The sequence below is a fragment of the Phacochoerus africanus genome, chromosome 10 (assembly GCF_016906955.1).
Source record: "Phacochoerus africanus isolate WHEZ1 chromosome 10, ROS_Pafr_v1, whole genome shotgun sequence".
NCBI classification, from domain to species: Eukaryota; Metazoa; Chordata; class Mammalia; order Artiodactyla; family Suidae; genus Phacochoerus; species Phacochoerus africanus.
Genome location: NC_062553.1, coordinates 125,473,818 through 125,499,366, shown reverse-complemented (window position 1 = coordinate 125,499,366; position 25,549 = coordinate 125,473,818). Strand labels below are relative to the sequence as shown.

Sequence of the window (25,549 nt, the reverse complement as noted above, 5' to 3'; positions counted from 1 at the left end):
CCACAGCTCACGGCAACGCCGGATGGTTAACCCACTGAGCAAGGGCAGGGACCGAACCCGCAACCTCATGGTTCCTAGTCGGATTCGTTAACCACTGTGCCACGACGGGAACTCCCTAAACTTTATTTTATAAGATGGTGATCTAGGAGTTCCTGTTGTGAATCCGACAAGGAGCCATGAGGTTTTGGGTTCGATCCTTGGCCTCACTCAGTGGGTTAAGGATCCGGCATTACCGTGAGCTGTGGTGTAGGTTGCAGAAGAGGCTTGGATCTGGCGTTGCTGTGGCTCTGGCTTTGGCCAGAGGCTACAGATCCTATTAGACCCCTAGCCTGGGAAGCTCCATATGCCTTGGGCGTGGCCCTAAAAAGACAAAAGACCAAAAAAAAAGAAAAAATTAGTGATAAAATGGGCTCTCAGGGTTATTGTCAGTGTTAAAAATGTTTGGGTTTCCCTTATGGACTTACTTGATGCTGAACAATAGTTAATGGTAGCTCTTAGTTTTGTTTGTTTGTTATCTTTTTAGGGCCTCACCCACGGCATATGGAAGTTCCCAGACTGGGGGTCAAATCAGACCTATAGCTTCTTGCCTACACCACAGCCACAGCAACACCAGACTATTAACCCATTGAGTGAGGCCAGGGAACAAACCCATATCCCCGTGGAAATTAGGTTCATTACTGCTGAGCCACAACGGGAACTCCTAGCTATTGTTTTTTAAATCAGCACCTTTGAACTAAAGATTCATGGCCATTGCTTTTTAAAATATACAACTGGTTCTCTTATCTGTAAATTCCCTCATCTATAGATTCAACCACCTGTGATGGAAAAGATTCAGAAAAAAATAAATTCGAGGAAGCTCCAAATAGAAAAACTTGAATTTGTCACAGCTGCATTACTTACATAACTTTCTCATTTGTATTTACAACTGTTTACCTAGAATTTACTTGTATTAGGTATTATAAGTAATCTAGCTGTGTGTATAGGTTATATGCGAGTATAGGGCCATTTTATATAAAGGTCTTGAACATCTGCCAATTTTGTTATTGGGCAGGGGGCGGAGGGAAGCAGGAAGGTCCTGGAACCTATCCTTCCAAACTCTACAGTTACTAAGTAACAACTCACTAAACTAAGGCATTGACTACTTCTACTTTAATATGAATTCCTTAAATCTGTTTTCTCTTCAAATGTATAAGGTAGAATAATCTTGTAATTCAACCCTTGGAAAGAGGAGACCTTGGTAGAATATACTCACTTGGTTTGGATAGACATATAGTGTCAACTTTATTTGTTCTATAGGTCTGCCATAACAAAATACCACTAACTGGGTGGCTCAAACAGCAGACATTTATTTTCCCCCATATCCGGAGTCTAGAAATCCAAGATCAGGGTGATGGCAGGCTTGGTTTCATCTAAGGCCTTTCTCCCTGGCTTGCAGGTGGCCGTCTTCTCACTGTATGCGCACTTCGCCTTTCCTCCACGCATGTACATCTTTGGTATTTTTCTCTTAGAAGGACATAGGTCATATTGGATTAGATCACTGACCTAATGGCCTCATCTTAACTTAGTCACCTCTGTGAAGGATTTTTTTCTAAACATTTACATTCTGAGGCACTGGGAGTTAGAACTTAAACATAGGGATTTTGGAGGGTACCTAATTTGGCTCTTAATGCTAACATTTGCAAAAAAGCTAATGTTTGTTGGTACTGGCTAGTGCTAATTACTGAACTAAGTACTTAATATATATCATCTGATTTTATGTACACATTAGCCCTGCGATTATTAACATCTCTGTTTCACAAGTGAGGACACTGAGACTTAGATTAAGTGACTTGGCTAAGAGAAGGGATGGAAATTCAAGTGTTTTGGGCTGTGGTGTGTCCATGTTTTCTTAGCCAAAACCTGGATACTAGGAAACAAAAGCATAGAGAGAAAAGGGTTAAAATATAAAATACGGGAGTTCCCACTGTGATGTAGTGGGTTAAGAATATGATTGCAGAATCTCAGTTCTCTGCAGAGGCATGGATTTGATTCCCAACCCAGTGTAGTGGGTTAAAGGGTGTGGTATTGCTGCAGCTGTGGAGCTGTGGTATAGATTGAAGCTGCAGCTCAGATTCATTCCCTGACCCAGGAACTTCCATGTGCCAAGGGTGTGGCCATAAAACTAAAAAATTTTAAATATATTTACATGTAAAATACAAACGTCTGTTCTGTGCACTAAAAGTCCACTAAGGTCTAAGTAACCAGTGAACTGAAAAATCATTTAATGTCAATCCTGGAGGACTATTAATTTTTTCTTTCTTTATTTTATTTTTCTTTCTTTATTTATTTATTTATTTTTTTTTACGGCCAAACCTGTGGCACATGGAAGTTCCCAGGCTAGGGGTCGAATCAGAGCCACAGCTGCTGGCCTACACAGCCACAGCAACGCCAGATCCTTAACCCACTGATTGAGGCCCGGGATCAAACCCACATCCTCATGGATACTAGTTAAGTTTGTAACCCGCAAAGCCACAACGGGAAATCCTAATTTTTTCTTTAAAAAGTGGGAGGAATTTTTGGTTTTAGGGTGTAAACAGTGAATGAAGCTGAAAAATTTTAGCACATCATTGTAATTATCAAAAACATTTGTTTTATTTTCAAATTGCTCAAAATGCATTTCCCCCCCTTTTTTTGCAGAAGATTCTAGTGTTCCTGAAATGCCAGAAAATGAAAGAAAAGCAGGTATATCATATTTCAAGAATCAAAGAGGAATACAGTATATTGATTTGTCTTCTGATAGTGAAGATATTATTTCTCCAAATTGTTCCAGTACAGTTCAAGAGAAAAAATTCAACAAAGATACAGTAATTATAGTGTAAGTAACTTAACAGATTCGTTGTATTTGCATGTGTAAGATGTTTCTTGAGAAAAAAAAATTACTTTAAATTGAAAATTTTTGATGACTCCCCCCCTTTTTGCACCTTGGTTATTTTTCTCTAACCGGTTATTTTTTAACTGGCTATGTTAAAATTTCTAACTGGTTATTTTAAAAATAGCTTGGTTATTTTTCTCTAAGATGTAGAGAGGTACTCTGTGTTTGTGTGTGTTTCCGGATAACTGATTTTCAGTAAAATGTTTAGTGAGAGCAGATACTTAGTTTTTAGTCCTCCATAGATAAGAAAATCATTTTACCAAGTATCTTTGAACATCCATAACTACTTTATGATTTATTCTTGAGTCCTAGAGTCAAATCATTTTAAAGTTTTTGGAATACATGCTATGGGCTAGCACAGAGCTTGTATTATAGTTAGGTAGAAAGATTAAAAATTAAAAATGTGGTATGTCAGGAGTTTTCTTGTGATGCAGCACGTTAGGGATCCGATGTTGTGTCCCTGATGTCGCACGGGTTCAGTCCATGGCTTGGGAACTTCCACATGCCATGGGCAAGGCCAAAAAACCAAAACAAGCAAAATGCAGTATGTCAGATAATAAATATTATGGACAAAAGGGAAGGGAAATACAAAGTTTGAGATCAGGATAAGGGCATGGTTTCTAAAGAGCATGGTTGGCAAAGGCTCTGGTGAGATGATGATGCTTGAGCAAAGGTGGGAGAAAGTAGGAAAGAACCATGTGGATATAGTGGAAGGGACATTGGAAATAGTTTTATTTAATGACCCTGAAGTGGTATTATGCCTATTGTTTTTGAGGAAAGTGGCAGCAGTGGGGGCTAAGGATGCAGAGTGAAGGACATGAGGTCACAAGATGAGGGATAAAGTAAAGAAAGGGATTTTCACGTTAAGCCCATAGGCTGTTTGGCTTTTATTCTGAATGAGATGGGAAAGCTAATAGAGTATATAGAGCAGAGAAGTAAAATGATCTGACTTATGTGTTTAAAATCTTTGAGACTGTAGGGAGTAGTAGTAGAAGCATGAAAACTGTTGTATTAACCGAGGCAAAATGTTGGAAGCTTAGACCACCATGCTAAGAGTGATAAGAAGTGGTTAGACTCTGGGTATACTCTGGAAGTAAAACAGAGAGGATTTATTGATGGACTTCAAATGAAATGGGAGAGAAAGGAGTCAATGATGATCCTAAAATATTTGGCCTGAGCAACTGGAAAGATGGAGTTAACACTAGTGGAGATGAGGAATATCAACTAGAGTGTGGTGGGGGAGTGCCTTGTGAGGGAAAGATCAGCAGTTCAGTCTTGGACATTCTGTGATTGAGAAGACATCTAAACGGACATGTCAGGTGGGCAATTGGATTTGTGACATTTGGGTTCTGGAGAGAAGGCTAGGTTCTATATCTAAATTTGTGAGTTGTGGGAATGTAGATAGATAAAGGCACATGATTAGATGAAATCACTAAGAGACACTAATACAGCTAGAAGAGAGAAAATCTCTTGGTTGAAGGACTTAGGCCAAGGGAACTCTGGATTTGGGGAAAGGGAGATGAGAAGGAACTTGTAGAAGGTTCTAAAAAAGAGCAATTATTGAGGTAAGAGAAAAGTCAAAAATGTTGTGTGATCAGAATCTAAGTGAAAGAAGTGTTACAGAAGATGGAAGGGCTCAAGACCGTCCGCTGCTGAGATGAGGATTTCCTCTTAAAATGTGCACAAGCCCTGATGAACATGCCTTTATCCTGAGCTTCACTTTGAAGTAACAAAAAAATAGTGAAGATCCTGTGTGGTAAATCCTAAGGATAACTGACGTATTAGCACGCCACTTTTTTTTTTTTTTTTTTTAAGGGGCACACCCACAGCATATGGAAGTTCCCAGGCTAGGGGTCAAATCCGAGCTACGCCACAGCCGTAGCATCATGGGATCCGGTCCTCCTCTGCAGCTTACACCACAGCTGATGGCAATGCTGGATCCTTAACCCACTGAGCGAGACCAGGGATCAAACCCACATCCTCATGGAGACTAGTTGGGTTCTTAATCTGCTGAGCCGCAATGGGAACTCCTTTACTTTTTATTTTGGAAATAAATTTAAACTTACAGAAAAGTTGGAAGAATGGTCAATTTCCGCAACCCTTTTAAAAAGATTCTGAGTTCCTATTGTGGCTCAGTGGGTTAAAGACCTGATGATGTCTCTATGGGGATGCAAGTTCAATCCCTGACCTCACTCATTTGGTTAAAGATCAGTCACTGAAGCAGGCTGTGGCGTAGGTTTGAAGATGCGGCCCAGATCCACTGTTGCTGTGGTGTAGGCCACAGCTGCAGCTCCAGTTCACCTCATGGCTTGGGAACTATCACATGCCATAGGAGTGGCCATAAAAAGAAAAAAAAATTTTAATAGAATAAAAAGATTCACCCATTGTTAACATCTTCCCACATTTGCTTGCCACCATCTTCATAAAATAATAGTAAGAGTTATTACTGAGACCTTTGCCTGTATTGATTTCACATTCATATCTTAAAAACAAGGTCATTCTCTTATATAACAGAAAAAAAGCATTTCAAATTCAGAAATACCAATTAACATTGGTACAATACTATTATGTAATATATTTAGTCCATGTTTAAATTTTACCAGTTATCCTGGTAATTTTCCTTATAGTAGGGCTACTCAGAGTACCAGTTTGTCAATAAGGAATATGCCCCTTAGAATATAAATCAATGTACTCATTCCTTTACCAAGAAAGTCTAGTAATGGGGAAAAAAATCGGCTGAACTAAGCAATGTGCTTATTAGTAAAGTAGTTGTTATTTCTTCTGTTTTTTTTTTTCTCTTTTTCCCTTTTTTTCTTTTTTTTTTTTTTTTTGTTTTTTTAGGGTCACTCCCATGGCATATGAAGTTCCCAGGCTAGGGGTCGAATAGGAGCTCTAGCTGCCCGCCTGCACCACAGCCACAGCAATGCCACATTCAACGCATGTCTGTGACCTGCACCACAGCTTATAGCAATACCGGATCCTTAACCCATGGAGCAAGGCCAGGGATCGAACCTGCATCCTCGTGAATACTCGTTGTGTTTGTTAACACTGAGCCACCATGGGAACTCCATATTTCGTCTGGTTTAAAACTAAGTTCCTAACCTGTCATGGGCAGCTAACACTTCATTTTGAGAACTAGCAATCAGTCCATAGACCATATTTTGAGTAGTACTTTTTAGCAGAGTCTTCTCCAACATCATACATTGGATTTAGTCTATGTGTCTTTAATCTTATTAATCTGAAAGTTTCTCTAAAAGCTCATGATATTGGCCTTTGAAGGTAGCAGGTCAGTTTTGTTTAGGATGTCTCAATTTCTACACCCCTGATGTTTCTTCATGATGAAATTTAGGTTAAGGTTCAGGAACTACATAAATGATTTTCTGTCCGCGGTGTGTCACGTTAGGAGGTACACTGATCATCACTTTGTCTCATTATTGGTGGAGTGTGCTTTAACCACTCAGAAACCTGAGATTTTTCTCCTGTAAGTGAAGTTAACCATTTTCCTCTTTGTAATGACTAAGTAGTCTCTGGCAAGAAACTTTTAAGGCTAAGGCTCCTCTTCCTTAGCCGACTTCTCTTCTATAGTTGTAGCATCTGTTAATGATTCTTGCTTGAATCAGTCACTACAGTGGTAGCTGTGAAATGTAGTTTGTCTAACTAGCATTCTGGAATTTATACTTTCATTATTTGGTATTATACTATAGATAGTTTTCTCATTTCTCCTCATTTATTCATTTGTTTATGTATTTACTACAGTAATATGAAAATGGAATTTTAGGTGTTTTTTGCTCAGTAGATTATAATCCATTACTATTATTACTAATTTCAGTACTAAAATTGCTCAATTTTGGCAGGCGAGGGCCCCTCTAAGTAGACTCTGGTTTTGAGAGATTCCTACTATTTTTTGAGACTTTCCTTCCTGGCATGAGATGTTCTAGACTGGTTCTTTCCCTACTCCAGGCCTGAAATCAGAATTAGCCATTTCTCCAAGTGGCATTGGTTTCTTTTAAAGGGAATGGTATTTGGAAATCTGGAGACTAGGTATGTTTTTTCTTTGCTATTGGGTGAAGCAGGGGATTATTTCATTGCCCTTTCAGCAAGAATGGGGTAGGATATATGAGAGAGAGGGAGAATGGTAGGGTTTTATGTTTTTTTATTTTTATTAAAAGTAATATTTTATGTAATATGTCATGAGTTTATAATGATGTTTTCTATTGTACCACTCTTTCTTGCCTCCTGTATTTCCTTTTCTAACAGCAAGAACTCTGCTTCCACCACTATCATTGTGTTTGCTGATTTGCTCAGTCATCCAGTGTATATAATAGTTTCAGAATTGCTGTAATCATAGCACCTGACCATTAAGCCCACTAAGAGTTCAAAACTTATATAGCTAAGTTTCATATTTTCTTTACATGAGGGTAAATGGTTAAAGTACTTGGATTATTTACTCGAAATTTTCTTTGTTATTCACTTGAAATATAATTCAGTTCATTAATTTCTGTTTGTATTCCTTTTAGGGTTTTTTCCTTACCTCTTTTTTTAAAATTTTTACTTTTTTTTTTCTTTTTTTCTTTTCTTTTTCGAGTTGCACCTGTGGCATATGGAGATTCCCAGGCTAGGGGTTGAATCGGAACTGTAGCTGCTGGCCTGTACCACAGCCACAGCAACTCAGGATCTGAGTGGTGTCTGTGACCTACACCACAGCTCACAGCTGAGCCAGATCCTTAACCTGTTGAGCCAGGCCAGAGGTCAAACCTGTGTCCTCATGGATGTTAGTCAGATTTGTTAACCACTGAGCCATGACGGGCACTCCAAAAAAATTTTACTTTCAAATATTTAAAATACTAACATGGTTCCTAAAATCAAAACTCTACATAGAATGTGCTTAGAGAAGTGTTAACTTCCTGTCTCTTCTCCTTCCAACCTTTCCCTCCTCCCACCTCAGAATGAACTGGTTTGGTTAGTTTCTGGTCATACTTTTTCTTTCATCTATCTTTTTTTTTCTTGTTTCTTACACTAGAACTCTATCTTGTGCCTATATACACATGTAACATTATTCTTTATTTTATTCACTTAGCAGTATATATATCCTGGAAATCACGTCAGCTTATAAAAATTCTTAATTCTTTTTCACAGTTCCACAGTACTGTATTTTGTACATATTCCATAGTTACAGTCAGTACCCATGCATGGGCTTTTTTGGTCATCAAGGTTTCTTAACCTTGACACTATTGACATTTTGGACCAGGTAGGTCTTTGTTGTGAGGGGCTGCCTGTATGTTGTAGGATGTTTAGCAGAGTCCCTGTCCTCTACCAACTGGATGCTAGTAGCATCTCCCTAGTCAAGACAGTCAAAAATGTCTCCAGACATTGCCAGATGTCTTCTGTGGGCAAAATTGCCCTGCCCTTTGATAACCACCGATATTAATAATAGAAACTCTGGCAGTTGATGAAGCATTAATAGACAGGAAGGAGCTGAAGATAGAATCCTACGTAATACTAGCAGTTCAAGAAGGCGAAAACAGGAAGAAAGCCTATTGAGATTCAGAACAGTCTCAGAGGTAAAGGGAAACTCAGAGGTAAGAATGCCACAGAACCATGGAGTGAGGGTCAGGATGGGGCCAGATTTTCAGTGAGTGGCAGAATATGGGACCATAGAAATTTTTGTTTTGTTGTGTTGTGTTTTTTAAATCACATTTGATGTTTTAGAGGATGTTATTGCCCATAAAACAGTTTCACTGAGGTGTTGGAGCAGAAGGTGTATAACATCAAGGTGAGAACTATGTAAGAAATGTGAAAATAGAAAATCGGTCTTAGAAAATTTGTGAAGGAAAGGAGAATTTGCTTATTTCCCTGCTGTGTCCACAATGCCTAGAATTCCTGGCCCTTTGATTGAAATGCAGTCTTGAGCACATCACAGGCTTGGGAAGAAGAGCTTAAGGAGAGAGAAAAGAACTCAGGAGAAAAAAGCAGGGCCCTGTAGGAAGTAAAAGGACTTCAGTGGAAGGGAATAGCTTGATCTGAGACCCAATAAAAGAACACAGAGTTGTCATTCTTGTTCTTGTAGATTTTTTTTTTGTTATTTTTAAAGGTGCAGTCATGCAAGAAAACTAAATAATGAACACATATATACACCACAGACATTTAACAATTGTTACTGTTTTCCTGCTTCATTGTTTTATTCATTATTATTACATAAGCTAAAGTATTTTAAAGTACATTATGGATATTCCAACATTTCTCCCCATAATACTTGGCTGTACAATCCCCCTTACAAAAACAAATACTGTTATCAGTGAACAGTTCTCTACCTCATCTGATTCCCAGTTTATATTCAGATTTCATGGGTTTGGAGCTGGTTTTTTTTAAACCAGGATCCAAACTGGAGTGGGATGTCATTACCCTTGACTATTTTTTGATCTTAAAATAGTACACGCCCCTCCTCTCCTCTTTTTTAAGGATTTTAACTTACAGAAGAGATCAAGTCTTTTTGAGAAAATAGACTTGTCTGATTGTTTCTTCATGATAGTATTGAATTCATTTTTCTCTTGTTCGTATTTCCTGTGAATTGGACATCAAGACATAATAAGATTCATTGTCAGTGTGAAGACTTACTACATCAAGAGGCAAAAGAGTTTGTTCCATGGAATGGTGATGAATCTGACCTCTAGATTATGGCTGTTATGGTCAGAGGAATAAGGACCTTTAAAGTGGTTATCTAGCACAGGAATTATAAAAGGATTCCAATCTGAATGCTTTAATTTTTCAGTGAACTAAGAGGCAGAATCAGATAAGGAGGATGAATGTAGTGAGGCTAAGTGAAAATTTAGAGTTGAGTACATCAGGAACAAGAAGTCCAGATGTAACGGAATGGGGCACACATATAATTGTCTTCAATGTTGAAGGACAGACATGGTGTCAAAAGAAAAGATTTATTTTACCTTGTTACTTTAGAGCAATTTTCAGAGCAAGGTTCAAGAGTCGATCTAGAAGTTTGTGAAAATACGTATTTCTGGTCCTTCAGAAATTTGTTTTTAAATGTTTTCAGGGGATTCTTAGGCATAACTGCTGCCCTAACAGGTACAGCTGAACTAACATGAAAAGGTATAGAGAAGTTCCTAAAATACAGGTCTTGGGTATGTGTCTCAGAGTTGTTCAAAAATAGAATTAGGTGGATGGCAAAGTCTACATTTATTGGCACTGGGAATATACTTAAATATTTCTTTCTGTGATACTGATAAGTTCTTGTTTGTTATACTTCTGCTTACTGATCTTCAGAATCAGAATTTCAAAATAAGGTTGTTGTTTGTTTGGAAGATATGTAAGTGAAAATTGGCCCACAATATCTTTTATATAGGGTAAACTGAAATGGAATAATAAAGTTGGTTGTTGGGTAAAGCTTTATATAAAATAAATGTTCCCTGTCTACTGAAGAAATGGTTTTTGGAGGGTTTTTTTGTTTTGTTTTTGCTTTTTAGGGCTGCACTCAGGGCATAAGGAGGTTCCTAGGCTAGGGGTTGAATCGGAGCTACAGCTGCCGGCTTATACCACAGCCATGCAGGATCCGTGCCTTGACTGTGACCTACACCACAGCTCATGGCAACCCCAGACCCTCAACCCACCGAGCAAGGCCAGGAATCAAACCCACAACCTCATGGTTCCTAGTCAGATTCGTTTCCACTGTGCCACAATGGGAACTCCTGAAGAAATGTTTTGTTCCTGGTAGACATGCTAATATTGCATGGGACCATTCCAGTTTTAACACTTAAGATTCTGATCACCTAAGTAGGCTGTGAAAATCCTTTTAACTTTCTATTAATGTATGCTTCATAATTTCTCAAGAACAACATGACAACACCTGTTTTTAGGCAGGGTACAGGTGATAAAATAGGTAAAAGAAGGTGAGTGTGCAGTGAGTATGGATCTTAACAAAGTAAGTTCAAGTGTTTGTTCTTTTCTGTCTCAGCCCAGATAATTTGAGATCTTTTCAAAGTATGCTTACTTTGGGAATGAGATTTATATACACAGTTGTACCGAAACAAAAAAAGGTATTTTAATCTTCGAAGGTATACGTTGCATTTATCATTGAAAAAACTGCAGATATACTGTATTTTATATATACCTATATATAATTATAATGACATAACATTGGTCATACGTTAAAATACTGTTTTTTTTTCTTTGAAAATATTTTTAGTTCTGAGCCATCTGAAGATGAAGAGTCCCAAGGCCTTCCTTCCGTGGCAGGTAGAAATAATAATGATCTGTCAGAATTGGAAGACCTTTCGGAATTGGAAGACCTTAAAGATGCTAAACTTCAGACCTTGAAGGAACTTTTTCCACAAAGAAGTGACAGTGATTTGCTTAAGGTTATACCCCTTTGTAGTAATTGCTTACTATAGCCGTAATGATGATTAAAATGTCTCCTGCATCAGTGCTGTATTTAGGGAATAGTCATTTTTCTATAGATATCTTATGTTTGAAGATAATTATGAACTTTTATGTAATAATAAAGGCAAATACCAGAAATTTACTTATTGAATCCTAACTTACAGCAGGTGAGGTTTATTCACCTATAAATAATATAATAATTTGAGCTTCTCTCAATATCTTATATAGGTTGTGAGTTTTTATGTGCTTGAGTAGTTCTGAAATAGGACAACCCTCCTCTCCCCATCTCCCACTAGAAACTCATAAATGTCAGAAGGCTTTTTTTTTGTCTTATTTTCCCCATAATGACAGGGGTTGCTGTTGACAGTGTGCTGTGACCAGTAATGCTTAACACCCTATAATACTGAGGACAGTCCTGCATAACAAAAGAATTGTCCTGCCATAACATCCTTTATGAGAAATATTGATTGAACTATAGGAAAAAAAATAAGTAGCTATAGTTGGACTGTTACAGGTATCTATCTCTTATTATAAGAGCGAAGAAAAATAGACCAGTTAAGTTTTAGAGAATGAATATCTCTGTGTAGAGATTACTGAATAGATGATCCCTAGCCTTGCCACTTAGTAGTTGAGTGATCTTGGGGGAATCATTTGATTGCAGGCTCGTGGTTTTTACCTTTGCATTTGTCATCACCACCACTGACCCCAGATCCCCTCCCCCGAGCTGAGGCGTGGGAGGCACCACATCTGCATGGGCTAGGCAGGTAATTTTGAAGTGGTGGCGCTGGGGCATACCCTTTCTAAAAGGGGTAGCTAGCTTACCCTTAGCTTTAGTAGGATATGATCCTGTGTTATCAGTGACAGCTTTTTTTTTTTTTCAAGTAATTCAGATTTTCAAAAAAAGTGAAAAGGTTTGGTTTTTATCTGGTTTTGATCAGTTTAACAGCTTTGTTGAGATATAATTTAAATGCCATAAAGATCACCTTTTACAAGTGTATAATTTATTAGGTTTTAGTATATTTACAGAGTTGTACAACCATCACCATAATCTAATTTTAGAACATTTTTATCATTCCTAAAAGAAAACTCGTACCTATTAGCAGTCACTCCCCATTTCCCTCTCCCAGCCCTAGGCAACTGATAATCTCTTTATAGATTTCCCTGTACTGGAAATTTCATATAAGTGGCATCATATAATAATATGTTGTGATCTTTTGTCACTGACTTCTTTCACTTAGTATAAGGTTTTGAGGTTCAACCATGTTGTTTCAGTACATCATTCCTTTCTATTGTAACTATAAGAAAGATAAAACCAAAAATACTGTTCAGGTCAAACAACACATGTCTGAACTGAAAGTGGTCTTGGGCCTGCTAGTTTGAACTCTTAAGTGTGGATTATATTATCCCTGTTATTCCTGGTATATTTAATATGAATCTTTTTTTTCCCAAATCTTTTTTTTGTGTGTGTGTGTGTGTGTTTTTAGGGTGGCACCCGTGGCATATGGAGGTTCCCAGGCTAGGGGTCCAATTGGAGCTGCAGCCTCTGGCCTATACCACAGCCACAGCAACGCAGGATCCGAGCCATGTCTGTGACCCACACCACAGCTCACGGCAGCACCAGATCCTTAACCCGCTGAGCGAGACCAGGAATCGAACCCACATCCTCATGGATGCTAGTCCAGTTCATTAACCACTGAGCCACAATGGGAACTCCCTCCCAAATCATTTTGATACCTTCTTACTGCTATCTAAATGAAACTTTAACGGCATGTTTGGTTTACATTTCCCCCTGCTAGTTACTTGCCACCTAATGGGATTTTATTTTTTTAGAAAAAGAAGAGAAGAATGTAGCCACTAGCAGAAACATTTGCAGAGTGTTGGAAAGAGCTTTCAGTTGAATAAACATGATGGGAGTATTAAAATTTTCAACATAAATCTCAGTTTAAAAATACTTTAGCTCTGGAGTTCCCGTCGTGGCTCAGTGGTTGGCGAATCCGACTGGGGACTATGAGGTTGCTGGTTCAATCCCTGGCCTTGCTCGGTGGGTTAAGGATCTGGAGTTGCCATGAGCTGTGGGGTAGGTCGCAGACATGGCTCGGATCCTGCGTTGCTGTGGCTGTGGCATAGGCCAGTGGCTACAGCTCCAATTGGACCCCTAGCCTGGGAACCTCCATATGCCGCGGGAGCGGCCCTGGAAAAGGCAAAAGACTAAATAAATGAATAAAAAATAAAAATACTTTAGCTCAATTGCCAGTCTTTCATGTAGTTCAAAGGAATTTATGTCCTGTAGAAACATTTATCTCTAATTTTAAAATTACAATGGGAAAGTAGGATTGATACATAAACTTTGTATATATATTTCATTAGTATCTGAAATTTATGGAATGTTTGGCATATTACTTGCTCCAAAACAGCATTCTCTTGAAGTAATCTGGATTTCAAGTAATCTCCCATTATTTAAAATGGAAATTTAGTACCAAGCCTGATGAGAATATGCTTTGGCTGTTTTGAAAATGAAGAGGGGCTTACAGGATATCTGAGGGTCCAACATGATGAAAACTATATAGAAAACCTGTATAGGAAAGATAGAAAAGAGCATCTCAGTTTCTTCCGAAATCGAAAATGTTACAGAATGATATAAAAATAGTATATTGAAACTATTAATTAAGCCATGTATTAATATGTTCTTGAACAAATTCAGGCACTTCAGAAATACAACAAGGAGTTCCTGTTGTGGCTCAGTGGGTTAAGAACCTGACCAGTATGCATAAGGACGTGGGTTTGATCCCTGGCCTTGCTCAGTGGGTTAAGGGTCCAGTGTCAAGCCGAAGTGTAGGTCACAGATGCAGCTTGGATCCTGAGTTTCTGTGGCTGTGGTGTAGGCCTGCAGCTGTAGCTCTGAATCGACCCCTAACTTGGGAACTTCTATATGCTGCAGGTGTGGCCATTAAAAAAAAAAAGAAAGAAAGAAAAGGAGCAAAATTTGAGTCCTTTATCCTATTCAAGAAATATTAGATATAAAGAAATTATTCCAGAATTATGGTTTACTTTAAATGTCTATCCCTGTCTGTCTCCCCCTATCTTCCTTCCTTCCTCCTTCCCTCTCTCTTTCTCTCTCTCTCTCTCCCTCTCCCCCTACTCCCAGCCTCCCTTCTAAACACACACACGCAGTTTCTGGACTCACTCATAAGTAGGAATTTTTTTTAATTTACCATACAGCTTTGCAATTAAAATAACAAAAACATTGAAGATGCTGTTTATTTTTGACTACATTTTACATTTTCTTTTAAAATGGTGATAAGTAAATCCAGTATGTTTTAAGATATGGATTATTTATCATAGGACTCAATGAACTTATACTATTATATGTATATATATTTCTTCACTTTTTGTATGTTTAATATATTAAATACTTGGTAATTTTGTGAAATAATTTTTAAAGTATTTTTAAAACTTACTCTTTTCTCATTTTGTTAGTTGATTGAATCAACAAGCACTATGGATGGAGCAATTGCTGCTGCCTTGCTGATGTTTGGTGATGCAGGTATGCTGACTTAGTCTCAAGCCATGATGAACTATTGGTTATATAATAATAAATATCATCTCACTTTTGATACTGTTCTTCAAATTACCACACTCTTTCATGAATTCTTATAGGAACCTTAGGAGGTATTAATAGCTTCAGGGTTTTTACATGAAAAAACTGATGATTAAGAGGATTAAGTGACCTACCTGAGGTCATATCCAGTTCCATTTGGGAACTGGATTTTCTAGGTTGATTATTTTTTTTCCCCAAAAATGTGAGTGGGGCAGTTTTTCATTGGTAATGCTGTTTTCTACACATCAGTAGAGTTTTGGGAGTATATTGTCTTTCATAAGTGTGCTTTCTAATTGCATTTTAGTTCTGTTTGCATAAATCTAAGTCAGTAAAAACATAAAAATGTTTTTAAGAAAGTCCTAACTGGTAATTAGAATTTTTCATTTAGTAAAAATGCTATATTCCAGGCTCAGAATACAAAAATAACTATATTTAAAGGAGTTTTGCATTATAAAAGCACCTCCATTTTTTTTTTAGTAAGTACTGTCTAGATTTTTTTCTAACTTGTACATACCAAACAATTAAAAATAACTTGTAATCACATTACCAAATAAGATATTTAAAGAATAGCAAAACTATACACCATTATACAATACATACACACATTAAGTTAAAAAAATATGTAGTATTGGTTTACATTTTAAGAAAAGTCATTTGATGACTTATCATGGATAACTTGTCAGTACAATCAGATTTATCTAATCAAAAATTGCCTCCAGGAGTTCCTGTTGTGGCTCATTGGATTAAGAACCAGATATAGTATCCATGAGGATGTGGGTTTGACCCTGACCTCAGTGGGTTAAGGATCCAGCATTGCCACAAGCTGCAGTGTAGGCCGCAGATGCTGTTCAGATCCAGCATTGCTGTGGCTGTGGCATAAGCCAGCAGCTGCAGTTCTGATTCAGTTCCTACCCCAGGAACTTCCATATGCCACACAAGTCCTGTTTAAAAAAAAAAAAAAGCCTCCGTAATACTCTCTGACTACCTATAGGATTGGTTTATTAACTATTTACTAATTAGCTTTTATGTTACATTATTTCATTATTATAGCACTAAAGTAAATGGCCTTATAAGTAAATCTTTATGTTATTATTTCTGTAGGCTAAACTTCAAACTAGGATGCTGAATCAAAGGGTATGCACATTTTAAATTTTAATATGTACTTCGTTATTAATTTTAAAGCTTATGCTTTCATCAATAGTGTGAATAAGTAAGTGCCCATTTTTAAGTGGATTTTTCTTTTTTTAGTATTTAATTTTTTTGAAACTTAAAAAATATATACAAAAATATAAAATAATATAATGTATTCTCATGGGCCTAATGTCTTCAACAGTTACCTACCTCATATTTACCCCCCCATGGGCCTTGTTTTGGAGTGGATTCCAAATGGTATTATTTTATCCACATGAAATATTTTAAATCTCTCATTTTCAGCAATTTGAGCAAAGGAACAGTATTGTCTGGTATATAGTTGCTACCCACACCAAGTGTTAAGATTCTTCCTTTTCTTCTACTTACTAGCCTTGTGACCTTGGTTAGTGTTGCCTAACTTTCCTGTCTCTGCTTCCTTAGCAGTAAAATAATATAATGATAACACTACCAAACTTATACGTTGTTATGAGGAGGTGATAAAGTTATTCTAAGTGTCTCATTATAGTGAGTGGCATAGCGCATGTTAGCATTTATTTGGTCCTAATGGCCATCTAATGACAGAAATTGGTGCAGGAGATGCTTTAGTGTGTCTTCCTCATTACTGTGTCCCTCCTGTAAAAGTTCCTTAAAAATGGTAGGCTCAGTTAACGTCGAATTGCTAAATGGTTTGAGAAATTTTACATATTCTATCTTGTGCTCATAATATTTCACTATTCCAAAATCTTTCAAAAGAAAAATTTGTAAAATAACTTCATTGCACAGTAGTGTCTAATCTTTTTTCTCTTGAGCAGTTTGTATCCTTCAGCTTTATTCATTAGTTTAAGATGTTCATTGCATACCTACTGTTGGATGTCAGATGCTGTTTTAGGCACTGAAAATACATGTAGAAACAAAATGGACAAAACCTCTGCCCAAATGAAGTTAAAATCCTCCTTAAATTTGAACTTAGCTGACTTTTTTTCTGTCATTCTTGTGGTAGACTTTGATATTATTATTATTATTTTTTTTTCTATTTCTTGGGCCGCTCCCGCGGCATATGGAGGTTCCCAGGCTAGGGGTTGAATCGGAGCTGTAGCCACCGGCCTACGCCAGAGCCACAGCAACAGCAACGCGGGATCCGAGCCTCGTCTGCAACCTACACCACAGCTCACGGCAACGCCGGATCGTTAACCCACTGAGCAAGGGCAGGGACCGAACCCGCAACCTCATGGTTCCTAGTCGGATTAGTTAACCACTGCGCCACGACGGGAACTCCTCTTTTTTTTTTTCTTGTTGAACTACCTATTCGTGTTCTTTGTTCATAATTTTTTTGTAGCTTTATGTTTTACTTATTTTTAAATACCAATTTTAAATAAAATTAAATTTTTATTTCGAGTGTGAGGAACATCTCTAACCTGCTTTTTTTTCTTCCTGAAATTGATGATGGGTGCTCCCCCCAAAAGATGGGAATTTATGAAACACATAATTGGGAAGTGATAGTGTAGAATATTAACTTGTTTTCTTTAGATAAATATATATGTTTTAAATTAGTTATTGTAAATAGAATAGATTTAGATATAGGTATTTGTACTCTTATTTAACCTTTTGTACTTAATTTTTAGTTATGCATTTCACTGACATTTATTTGCAGATTTAAGCCTTGTGGCCACTTTATATACATTTAAAGAGTTGATGCTGTAATTTTAAAAAATAGTTTTATTGGAATATAGCTGATTTACAATGTGTTGATTTCTGCTGTACAGCAAAGTGATCCAGTTATACATATATTTTTTTCATATTCCTTTCAATCATCGTAGCATATTGAATATACTTCCCTGTGCTAAACAGTAGAATCTTGTTCATTCTGTATATAATAGTTTGCATCTGTTAATATCAAACTCCCAATCCATACCTCCCTCATCCCACCTTCCCCTTAACAGCCACAAGTCTGTTCTCTATGTTTATGAGCATGTTTCTGTTTGATGGACAAGTGCATTTTTATCATATTTTATATTCGACATATAAGGAATATTATGTGGTATTTGTCTTTCTCTTACTTCACTTAGTATGCTAACCTTTAGGTCCACCCATGTTGTTGCAAATGGCACTGTTTCATTCTTATTTATGGCTGAGTAGTATTCCATTTTATATATGTACCACATCTTCTTAGTCCATTCATCTGTTGATGGACATTTAGGTTCTTTCCATCTCTTGGCTATTATGATTCACGCTGCTATGAACATAGGGCTGTGATGCCATAGTATTAACCAAAAATATATATGTAAACAGATAGCTAAGACTGAAGAATTCTTTATTGATTTAAAAAAAAGTTTTTGTTATTTTTAGGAAAGGATTAAATATGTCTAAGTGACATGGCATAAGTCATCTAGTTTGAAGCTTTTATCAGACTTTGAGTATTAAATATCACTAATGGTATTGACTTAACCCCAGCAAATACATCAGTAATGATGGAGTGGTGGTTATATTTTACCCTTTTTAAAGTGGATGCTGGAAATTAGTTGGTGAATGCAGAATGCACATTTACTTTATGAAATAATGGAAGAAAAAATTTTAAGCATTCATACTAACATGTAATTACTGTACATTAAAATACTAATGGCATTCAATTTTGTTATAGCCATATTATGAAATTTTCAGGCTTACACCTTAAAAGCTGTCATGTTTGTATTTGTTTTGCATATTATATTTTTACAAGTTTTATTTTTAACTGTAGTTGGTGTACTGATATAATACTGAAGTCTTAGCTATGTAAGCTTTTAGCAAATGCTTTCGTACTCACACTGCAATATGTTTCTGGGATGTGCTCTCTGAAAGTGAAGGTACTGAGTAAATAAATGAATGTTTACAGAATATAAATATATAACATAGCTACTCCAGATCATATAGATTGAGCTTTTCTCTCAGTCATGACAGAATATGTAGATTTTCTATTACTGTCATTGGCACTCTCATGTTATATATACTCTCTTGTTTTTAGGTTAAGAGCATTAATCGCTTGGTCTCTATTCTCAGTTCCTCATAATTTGTAAAATGAGTATATACTTATTTCATAGGTTTGTTGTGAAAGGACATGAACAATAGTTTGTAACAGCCTTCTGCCGTGCCTGGTATATAGTGGATACTTAATTATTGACAGTTAGTTACCTGATGCTATTCAGATAAGCTACACTGATGGGCTCAACTTTTTTTTTTTTTTACTAAATGCTCAGTAATGGGGGAGAACCTCTTCACTCTAGAGAATTACTTGTCAACTTAAAGATGTATATTTTTAGCATTAAGGAATGTGATGGTTTACAGATAATGTAGATGTTTACAGTGATTTCTACTTTTTAAGGACTGGAAAGAGTCTGATCACCTGTCCTATAGTTGGGTTGACATTGAGTGTGTGTTACATGTAGAAGAAATAATGTTGGGCCTGATATCAAGAGAACTGTCTACAAGGGTATTCATTATAATAACATTTTTGCCTTTGTTTTGCCTTAATGATTATTAAAATATCTATGCTAACTTTGGGTGTCTTTCTCTGTTTTAGAAGGTGGTGGGCCTAGAAAAAGAAAGTTATCTTCTTCTTCAGAGCCATATGAGGAAGATGAATTTAATGATGATCAATCTATAAAAAAGAAGAGACTGGATCATGTGAGTTAAATAAGAATCGCAGCGTCAAAATTAGCTGCTTAAGCATAGAATATGTTGAGTCTGAATATCAGACCTAAAAATATGCCTGAATGAATCGGTCTTCTCTCTCACAACTAAGAATTTATGTTTGCCTTGCATTTCTGACTTGTTTTGCTTTCTTTTCATCTGTGCAGTAATAATTGCTTATCTCTGAGTTATAAAATTAATTTTTAAGAATATTCTAGTGGTGTGGTAAAGTAACTTTTTGGGGAAATACACTTTTTTTTGGCTGCACCTGCAGCATGTAGAAGGAACTGAACCTGCACCACAGTTGCAACCTGTACCACAGCTGCAGCAACATGGGAAACTTCCGAAAATACACTTTTAAATTCAGTTTTATTTCATAAGATTTATACAAACACATGGTTGTGCAACATGCAAAATAGTGGTTACCATCACCAGCACCATTTCATCCTTCCCAGTGACAATTCTTTTTTTTTTCTTCTTTTTTTTCCTTTTAGGGCCATACCCACAGCATATGGAGATCCTCAGAGGGGTCTAAGCAGAGCTGCAGCTGCTGGCTACACCACAGCCACAGCAATGCCAGATCCAAGCCATGTCTGCAAGCTACACCACAGCTCACAGCAGTGCCAGATCCTTAACCCACTGAGCAAGGCCAGGGATGGAACCTGCATCCTCATGGATGCTAGTCAGATTCGTTAACCACTGAGCCATGATGGAAACTCCACCAACGACAATTCTTATAGATGTCTCCTTTGATATTTAACTGCCTCTCAAAAAATAATAATGGTAATGCTCTTACTAGGTTACTCCAGTTTTCCGTTAACTTTTACTTTATGTACTACATCTACAAAGAGGCCTCGAAGTGAATCTAGACATACATAGTTCTCCCTGTGTGCAGTCATGACGACACAGTTTCTTCTTGGTAATCAAGATCAGTTACCCCAACTAGCACAGTAACCTCTTTCTTTACCTGTGAGTTAGTGGTTTATGAAGTCCTACATAGTAGATGGCAATCTCTACGCTGATTTAATGGGACAATTGTTGTGTCCCTCCATGGAAGTATTATTCCCATGAGAACTAGTAATGATAGGAAGAAAAATTCTGTGAGCAGGTTTTAGGTTTGAGGAACGATTGATCACAAGTGTAAGTTTTAGTTTATAGACCTATGTATAATGGCTGTAGGAGAAATAGCGTCATATTGATTGCTAATTCAAGTCATTTATTTTGCTTATACATCTGTTGAAAAGCGTATCAGCCTTGTAGGATGTATCAACAAGTTTACATTCTGAATTTTTCTCTAAGTGATACCGTTGTTCTGTCAGCCCGCTGCTTCTGGGTGTTCATGGTGAGATGAGTGAATTCCACAGATATGGATCCATTGCTGTAATTTTCCTCTAGTGAAATTGGCTCCCCTTATCAGAAACATTGATTATTGTGTCACAGTGTACTGTGACTGTATTAAGTTTTCTATATATTTCTGTATGATGTAGTTTGCTATATATTTCTGTATTACTGTAACAAAGGACCACAACCTGAGTAGCTTAAATAACAGAAGTAGAAGAAAAGGAAAGATTATTGAGCATTTGGATTAAAGACCAAAGTGAAAAGAAACAGGAACAACCATTTTCACATGGGCTTTATATCGGTATACAAAGACCTTATATGGAAATCACTGTATCCTGCAGAACTGCCTTCTCTTAGTGACAATAGTAGTTGCTTTAGCAGTTTCAATTGATGCTACAAATTCCTAAGCCATCAACTGTCACACCAAGTCATGACTGCAAATGGGAAAGTTAGTTGCAAAAGAATTTTCCAAATGTGGTGCAGAAGTAAACTGATAAGGCAGCATATATTGAATTAAATTCTCAATTTAATGTATGTTAATTCAAATGTATGTTATGAATGCATGCATCAAAGGACCCAAATCTGAAAGAAAACATAATCTAGGATTTAAAGGTTTCAAAGGTGGCAGAATTGTGATGTTTAGCACCAACTCCAGATGGAGACTTGGAACTGAAGCCAATGGCAGTTTAGAACTTACCAAAAGAACTTTTTAAAAGAAATTGTTCAAGTCAGCCTAGAGGTTCAGTATAGGTATAGCAAAAATAGATAGACTCTCCATTTCTACATTGATATATTCGCTTAATTCTTCTCTATTATAGAGAATGATTGCAAAAAAAAACCCAGGTGAAAACACTTAACTTTTAAAATGCTTGTAATTCATCAAGCCCATTCTTCTACAAAAGCTGAACTCAACCCATTTTTTTTTCCCTTTTGCTCCCCAAAACCATTTCCCTGATGCAGCCTCTAGATAAAATGTGTTAGCAGTATTTTTGGCTTACTGAACATTAAAGTGAACATTTAAGATGATAGTTACTGTAATTGAAAGTTAGAATGCAGGTATGGTTGTAGAATTTTAGAAGAGATTTAACATTAGGATGGCTGTTGCCACCATTGTAGAAGTCTGGAGTGGTAAAAAAGCATTAGCATTATGTATCAGGGAAAATTTTCCTTGATTTAGTTTGTGATTTTGAAGAATTTGATCCTTCACAGAATTTTTTTTTTTTTTTGTCCTTTTGTCTTTTCTAGGGCTCCTTCCGAGGCATATGGACGTTCCCAGGCTAGGGGTCTAGTCAGAGCTGTAGCCGCCAGCCTACGCCACAGCCATAGCAATGCCAGATCCAAGCCACGTCGGTGACCTACACCACAGCTCACGGCAACACCGGATCCTTAACCCACTGAGCGAGGCCAGGGATTGAACCCGCAACCTCATGGTTCCTGGTCGGATTCGTTAACCACTGAGCCACAACGGGAACTCCCACAGAAATGTTTTAAATTCACAATAAGCTGTTGGTCTAGGAGAACAGGTTGGATGTGAGGAGATAGAAAATGCTATTAAGGAGCTAGGGTCCCACCTCGCTAAACACATGATGATTCAACCACAGAAGACTTGGAACAGTTTGCTGCTGACAGCCCTGTGGATGGAGATGATGATGACAGTGACGATGAAAATCAAAAGGCTACATACACCATGACAAATTAACAGTGAAGTTCTTGGGTGTTTTAAGTGTAACTGAAAACAGTTGTGCTGATTTGAAGATAATGGCTTTGATGCTGACCCCAGGGGGAGAGTTGTGCATGGCATCCAGTTGAATCTTGAACCTGCCAGGCAGCTTTAATATGAAAGGAGGGGGCTAGGAAAGCAGCTGAAATGTATTGATTTTATTTATTTGTTTCTCTTAAGTTTATATTTTCAGCCAGTACAGCAGAGATAACACAAAGACAGCCATGCCTTGCCATAGCTGTTCATTTTCAAATACCCTTCTACCATTTCATAGTAACTTATAAGCTACAACCCTTCCAGTGCTGACGTCCCCAAGCAAAGTTCATTTCATACTTACTGTGCTGTATTTACTGTAGTATTTATGTATTGCTTAACCATTTAAAATGTAAAATTACACTGCCCCTTTTTTAAGGTTTCTTTCTTTTTTTCTTTCTTCCTTTCTTCTTTTCTTCCTTTCTTCCTTTTCGCTTTTTAGGGCTGCACCCAGGGCTTCTGGAAGTTCCCAGCCTAAGAGTCGAATAGGAGTTACAGCTACTGGCCTATGCCACAGCCACAGCAATTGGGGATCCAAGCCTTGGCTTCGACCTACACCATAGCTCAGGGCAATGCCAGATTGCTGACCCACTGCACAGGGCCAGGGATTGAACCCTCATTCTCATGGATACTAGTCGGATTCGTTTCTGCTGAGCCATGACGGGATCTCCTGGGGGTAATTATTTTCCATTCTGGCGTGCATGTATCTTAGTAAGGCCATCTAAAATAATCACTGCTTCCTGCTTATCAGGTCCAATCTGTGTGATGTCTTCTGTGTAGAGGATCAAAGTAATATACTGTGGACTGTGCAAAACTATCAGAGTCCTTGAGGTACTGTTTTACGAAAAAGAGCAGGAAAGTTGGTTTAACCCTGAAAACAGTGCAGGTGTGTCCATCCCTGACCCTGCTTACCTTTTCTAAGTGGGATAGTGTAAGAAAGAGCACTGCTAGAATAACGGTTGTGTAGTATATTTTCTCTGGTAAAAATAGTACATCTGGTATTGGAGCTGCACTTGGGGGTCATCACCTGTTTGCTTATGAAAATCTGAAGTAATTCTTCAGGACCCAGGCAGCTTTTGTACAAGCCAAAGAGGCACATTACACTGGGATCTCGGATGGTGGTGTCAGTCTCTGCAGTTCCTTCCGAAGTACGGTGGGGCTGCTAGTGCTTCTTCAGAGGGATAGTTAATTCTAGGGCCTTAGATTTGGTATTTTCTGTAATTATGATCATTCTTCCATGGATCAAGAAGCTAATGTGGGATTTCTGCCAGTGCCAAGTATGTCAGTTTCAGCTCTGCATTCTGGAACCAGAAGAATAACCACAGGATTGATTCATAACCCCTGTGCCCACTGAGAGAAATTTGAGCCCAAGAAAATTTGAGGAATTTGAATTCCACGTATTGCTTGGCTCCTGTAAAGCTTGCGTATAACCACTGAGCTGCATAGGTATTTTCAATCGTCAGGGATCAGCAGAGCAGACAGAGGTACGGGATCCAAGAGTGAAGAGCAAATGATAGGCACACCACCTACTGAATGTTTAATTTGTGCTATCATATTTTTAGTTCCTTAAAGATATTTGCTGTTTTCCAAATATTTAAAATTTTTTAAGTGACATTCACATAGCATAAAATTAACCATTAAAAATTTGGTGGCAGGAGTTCCCTTGTGGCTCAGCAGGTTAAGGATCTGGCATTGTCATTGCCTTGACTGGATATAGCTGTGGCATGGGTTTGATCTCTGGCCTGGGAACTTTTGCATACTGTGGGCGCAGGCAAAGAAAATTTGGTGGCATTTAGTACATTCATAGTGTTGTGCAATACCACTTCTATCTAGTTCTAAATCATTTTTATCACCCAGTAATAGCATGCTGTATGTTTTAATCAGTTTCTCTGCGTTCTGTTCTTCCCATAGCCCCTGGCAACTGCTGGTTGGCTGTCTCTGGATTTACCTATTCTGAATATTTCATACAAATGTAATCATACAATACATGACCTGTGGTGTCTAGCTTTTTTCATTTAACTTAATATTTTTGAGGTTCATCTATGTTGAACATCATTCCTTTTTTAGGCCTGAATAGTACTTCATTTTATGTGCATACTACAGTTTGTTTATCCATTCATCCTTTGATGTACATTTGAAACTTAAAACCATGAATGTGCTCTGTGAATGACTCAAGTTTAGGAAACACTTAGGTAATGGAAAAACACTGATCTGAGTTAGACACCTAGGTTTCTGTTCATACCTCTGCTGGTTATTGTCCATCTATGACCTTTGAAAGGATTGTTCTTAGAGTTTCAGTATCTTCAACTCTAAAGTGGGGGTGGCTGTATGAATTTTTGATGGCTTTAAAATGTCTTCTCCAAATATTAGTGTTTCATTATTCCCTTGCTCAAAATCCTGTTGCTTTCTGAATAGATTGATATCATTTTGGCACTCTAAGCAATATTAGCTGTAGTTTAACTTTTCAGCTTTATGGCCTGTATATGGTTGCTGTGCTCCAACCCAAACAAGCCACTTATTATTTCAAAAACATCCAGTTTTCTTCTTTCTAACTCTCATAGCACTTTATGTCTCTCTCTTGTGGAACTTTGTCTTATTCCTAAGCTATCCCTCATAATTTATATCTAATTTATATCATTTCTATCTTAGGCAGTAAAAGAAAAAAATAACACTGTTGGTTGGATAAGAAAGGAGGTACACGAGAACGTATGAAACTGTACTTTTCTTTCGTTTGTATAGCACATGGTACAGTTCTAAGCAA

General features: G+C 37.4%; 1 protein-coding gene across 2 annotated transcripts in view; it reads left to right on the top strand.

The window, feature by feature from the left end:
- The window catches only part of SMARCAD1 (SWI/SNF-related, matrix-associated actin-dependent regulator of chromatin, subfamily a, containing DEAD/H box 1), a 77,286-nt gene that overhangs the window by 14,402 nt on the left and 37,335 nt on the right, over positions 1-25,549 (top strand). For both annotated transcript variants that reach the window (XM_047798568.1, XM_047798569.1), the window contains exons 3-6: positions 2,677-2,854; positions 11,109-11,280; positions 14,780-14,846; positions 19,585-19,688. In XM_047798568.1, the coding sequence (XP_047654524.1) occupies positions 2,677-2,854; positions 11,109-11,280; positions 14,780-14,846; positions 19,585-19,688 (521 nt within the window). The remainder of the gene's footprint in view (positions 1-2,676; positions 2,855-11,108; positions 11,281-14,779; positions 14,847-19,584; positions 19,689-25,549) is intronic.